This window comes from Nestor notabilis, unplaced genomic scaffold, assembly GCF_000696875.1.
Source record: "Nestor notabilis isolate BGI_N333 unplaced genomic scaffold, ASM69687v1 scaffold32466, whole genome shotgun sequence".
Classification (NCBI taxonomy): Eukaryota; Metazoa; Chordata; class Aves; order Psittaciformes; family Psittacidae; genus Nestor; species Nestor notabilis.
In genome coordinates, this window is record NW_009934803.1 from 554 (window position 1) to 5,024 (window position 4,471).

General features: G+C 56.0%; 1 protein-coding gene across 1 annotated transcript in view; it reads left to right on the plus strand.

The window, feature by feature from the left end:
• LOC104408057 (U5 small nuclear ribonucleoprotein 200 kDa helicase-like) overlaps positions 1-4,376 on the plus strand; it is a gene marked incomplete at both ends in the record, with an annotated part of 4,925 nt that extends 549 nt beyond the window's left edge. The window contains 8 exons of the mRNA XM_010017520.1: positions 404-596; positions 818-873; positions 1,426-1,524; positions 1,903-2,055; positions 2,516-2,615; positions 2,795-2,931; positions 3,920-4,003; positions 4,203-4,376. Of these exons, the coding sequence (XP_010015822.1) occupies positions 404-596; positions 818-873; positions 1,426-1,524; positions 1,903-2,055; positions 2,516-2,615; positions 2,795-2,931; positions 3,920-4,003; positions 4,203-4,376 (996 nt within the window). The remainder of the gene's footprint in view (positions 1-403; positions 597-817; positions 874-1,425; positions 1,525-1,902; positions 2,056-2,515; positions 2,616-2,794; positions 2,932-3,919; positions 4,004-4,202) is intronic.
• Positions 4,377-4,471: the final 95 nt, after the last annotated feature.

Here is a 4,471-nt window from a genome sequence, read left to right on the forward strand (position 1 = left end):
GGCATCCTCGTGCCCTCCTCTGGACTCGCTCCAGCAGCTCCATGTCCTGATGTTGGGGACACCAGCCCTGCACACAGTGCTGCAGGGGGAGTCTCCCCAGAGCACAGCAGAGGGTCAGGATCCCCTCCCTGAGCTGCTGCTCACGCTCTGGGGGTACATCCAGCACACGGGGGGATTCTGGGCTCAAGCACACACTGAAGCCGGGTCATGGGGAGCTTCTCCTCACCCAACACCCCCAAAAGTCCTTCTCCTCAGGCTGCTCTGAGTCACTTCTCTGCCCAACCTGTAGCTGTGCCTGGGATTGCCCCGACCCAGAAGCAGGACCTTGTCTTGGCCTTGTTGAGCTCCATGGGGCTGGCATTGGGCACTTCCCAAGTGTTTTATGCACATGGATCCTTTGCAGCCACGGGACATCCTGTGCGGAGCCGCCGACGAGGTGCTGGCGGTGCTGAAGAATGAGAAGCTGCGTGACAAGGAGAGGAGGAAAGAGGTCGACCTGCTGCTGGGCCAGACCGATGACACCCGCTACCACGTCCTGGTCAACCTGGGCAAGAAGATCACGGACTATGGGGGAGACAAGGAAATCCAGAACATGGGTATGGGGTGGCTTTGGGAATGGGGTGATGGGAAGCGGGGTTGCTGCTGCTCTGGGGTCATGTTTGCACACAGGGAAGCCAGAATTGGGGCAGTTTTCAAGCCACATCCCCATGTTCTTTTCCGCTTTTCGATGCACTGAGGCGTGGATGGGCACGTGGATCCATAACCCGTGCCCATAGTTCCCAGATTCCCTGGTGGATGAACTCCTCTTTCCTTGCAGATGACAACATTGATGAGACCTACGGCGTGAACGTGCAGTTTGAGTCTGATGAGGAGGTAGGAGATGAGGGGCTGGGCTGGAGGCGGGGTCTCTGCCTTGTCTCTTTGAGCTGCTCCACAGGGACTGTGGAGACTCAATCCCGTTGGGAATTGGGCATTGGCTCACGCTGGGATGTCTGTGCCAGGAAGGAGAAGCTGGATTATTTTAGCTTCCTCGGGGAGGGTCTGTTGATGATCACTCTAATCCTGTCGTGAGTCAGGATGGTGGGAACCAGATGGTGATCTTTAGATCTGGTGGGGAAACGTGACAGCTGAGGGGGAAGGAGGAGCTGGAAGCGTTCCCTAGGAACGCTCCTGGGATTGTTTCTTGGAAGAGGCTGAGAGAATGATGAGAGACAAATAGGAGGTGGTTGGAGGAGTTGCTGGCAAAGCTCTCTGGAGAGGAGAACTCATCTCCCGTGATCCTTTACTGGAACAGCAGCCTTTGCTCCTGGGGAAAGCAGGAGGCAGCTTCCCCTTGGGAATTAGTTGCCAAATTCTTCATTTTTAGCAAGGAAAAGATGCTCTGAGCTTTGTAAAAGCCACTTCCTGGAACTCTCCTTCCAACAGGAAGGTGATGAGGACATTTACGGTGAAGTGCGGGACGAGGCGTCCGACGATGACATGGAGGGGGACGAGGCCGTCGTGCGCTGCACCCTGTCAGCCAACGTGAGTCCTGGGGAACATGGGAAACATGGCTTGAGGGTGTCTGAGCAGGGTCGAACTCTGCCCTGTGAGGGTGCTGAGGTGCTGAGAAGCTGTGGCTGCCCCATCCCTGGCAGTGTTCAAGGACACAGGGGCTTGGAGCAACTTGCTCTAGTGGAAGGTGTCCCTGCCCGGGGCAGGGGTTGGAGCTCAATGAGCTTTATTCTTTCCAACACAAACCATTCCAGGATTCATGGCTCTGGTAGCTGCACAGTTGCATCTACTGGCTCTCTTCTCCTCAGCCCTGACAGGGAACAGCCCCAAATGCTCCCCCACAGCACAGGGTCCATGCTCCTGCTTCCCTTTTGCTGGAAAATAACATTTTGGTGGCATTTCCTTAAGCTGGTGGCATCGGGGGAGCTGATGAGCTCCAAGAAAAAGGATCTGCACCCACGAGACATTGATGCCTTCTGGCTCCAGCGGCAGCTGAGCCGCTTCTATGACGATGCCATCGTTTCCCAGAAGAAGGCAGATGAAGTCCTGGAGATCCTGAAGGTCAGTGACCCCCTGATCCGCATGCTTGTGGTGCTCTTGGAATACTGCTCTGCCTGGAAGCAGGAATTGGCTTCCACAAGTTGTTGCCTGTGTTCTCTTAAAGGAAATGCAATTGCGCATGTGCTCTGTTTGCACAGAGATAGATGGGTGCTGGGCTGGGTTGGGAATGGTCTTCATTCCCAGAAATCTCCTTCCAGGGGGAAGGGGTTGGGGTTTTGTCAGTGTTTGCTGGGAGATCACCATAGCTTAGATCCATTTCCCTGCTAATTGTGGTGCTGATGCTCATGTGAGCAGGGAAAAAGGGGAGCTGGAGAGGATGGGAATGTTCCCTGCAGGATTGGGCACCTCCTGGTGTGTGTCGCTGCTGTTGAGCTCCCCGAGCCCAGTTCCTTGGGAAGCAGGGCTCTGGTTGTGGGGGGGCACAGAGCTCATGGTTGTTCCTCCTTTCTCCTCCTCCCAGACTGCGAGTGATGACCGGGAATGTGAGAACCAGCTTGTGCTGCTCCTGGGCTTCAACACCTTCGACTTCATCAAGGTCCTGCGGCAGCACCGGATGATGAGTGAGTGGCTTTAACCTTGTTGCTCTCCTGCTGTTCCGAGGTGATTCCAGCACAACCTGAGGCTTTTAAACTGCCCTCAGTGGTGCTTTATGAAGTTTGGGCCTTGTTCTTTGATTCCTCCTTTTGGTTCAACCATTAACCCCACCAACCTTTCCCATCCCTTTATTTCTCTCTTTCAGTCCTCTACTGCACTTTGCTGGCCAGCGCCCAGAGCGAAGCAGAGAAAGAAAGGATAATGGGGAAGATGGAAGCAGATCCTGAGCTGTCCAAGTTCTTGTATCAGCTCCACGAGACAGAGAAGGAGGATCTCATCCGGGTAAGGCCAGAGAGAGCCTCGGGAAGGACGAGAGGAGGGATTGTGGAGTCTCGATGCCGTCGCTGGGTTGGGGTTTGTTTGCTGTGTGTGAGTGAGGAGCTCCTGACTCAGCTGGAACCTCAGCCCCGTAGGAACCGGTGCTTGGGTGGTGCTGAGGCTCAGCTGAGGGGCTGATGAATGTGACACTTGTTGGGTTTGGGTCACTCAGATGTCTGCTTTCCCAGGAAAATGCCAATAGCTGCAGGTTTCAGGTGTTGGTGCTGGTGGTGACTGTGTTGTACCAGCACTGCCTCACCCTGGGCCTCCTTGAGGTGGGGTTCCCCATAACGAAAGTGTGAGGTCCTGCCCCAGCACAAACACTGGATGGGGCAGCTTTGAGGAGAAGGACTTGGGGGTGTTGGGTTAAGAGAAGCTCAAAGGGACCCAGGATGTCCAGCTCTGGAGAACAACACCAAAGGGATGTGGACCTGTTGGAGCAAGTCCAGAGGAGGCCAAGGAGCTGCTGCAAGGGCTGGAGCAGCTCTGCTCTGGAGCCAGGCTGAGAGAGCTGGGCTGGGGCAGCTGGAGAAGAGAAGGCTCCTGAAGGGGACACCTTAGAGCAGCTCCAGTGCCTAAAGGGGCTCCAGGAAACCTGGAGAGGGGCTTTGGACAAGGGATGGAGGGACAGGACAAGGGGAATGGCTTGAACGTGCCAGAGGGGAGACTGAGATGAGCTCCGATGCAGAAGCTCTTCCCTGGGAGGGTGCTGAGGTGCTGGCACAGGGTGCCCAGAGGAGCAACCTCATCTGCTGCTCTTCCCTTCATCAGTTCTCCTGGAAGGGCAAGTTTATGGCCTGGCCTTGGGGACACTGGTTTCTAGTGCCAAAACTGATGAGTTTTGTTTGGGGGAATGCCTGTGCTTGAAAGGAGCAGTGACACTGTGGTTGTGAGGCCATGGAGGAGGCTCGGCTGCTCCTCCCCAGGCCTGACTTCTCCTCTGCTTCTGCAGGAAGAACGCTCTCGCCGGGAGCGTGTCCGTCAGTCCCGGATGGACACTGACCTGGAGAGCATGGATCTGGACCAAGGAGGAGAGGTAAAACCCTTGGAAGTCCCCAAGAATCATCCTCAGGAAGTGCCAGAAGAGCACTTGAAGCGATATGGGCAGGGAGGGACCAAGAACAAGCCCCTGATGTGCTAAAGAGGCACCTGCCCATTGGATGCAGTTGCTTTACCCTTGGTCCCAGGGTGAGGGTGGCAGGATGGGCTCTTCTCTAATCCTTGTCCTTTTCCAGGCACTGGCTCCACGGCAGGTCCTGGACCTGGAGGATCTGGTGTTTGCCCAAGGGAGTCACTTCATGGCCAACAAGCGGTGCCAGCTCCCCGACGGCTCCTTCCGCCGGCAGCGCAAGGGCTACGAGGAGGTGCATGTGCCTGCCCTGAAGCCAAAGCCCTTTGGCTCTGAGGAGGTGGGTGCCCTGCTTGTTCCCCTCAGTTAGCATGAGGTGTGTTGAGTGATGAGGTGACTGATGTTGAGGTTCAACAAGGCAAAGTGCTGGGTCCT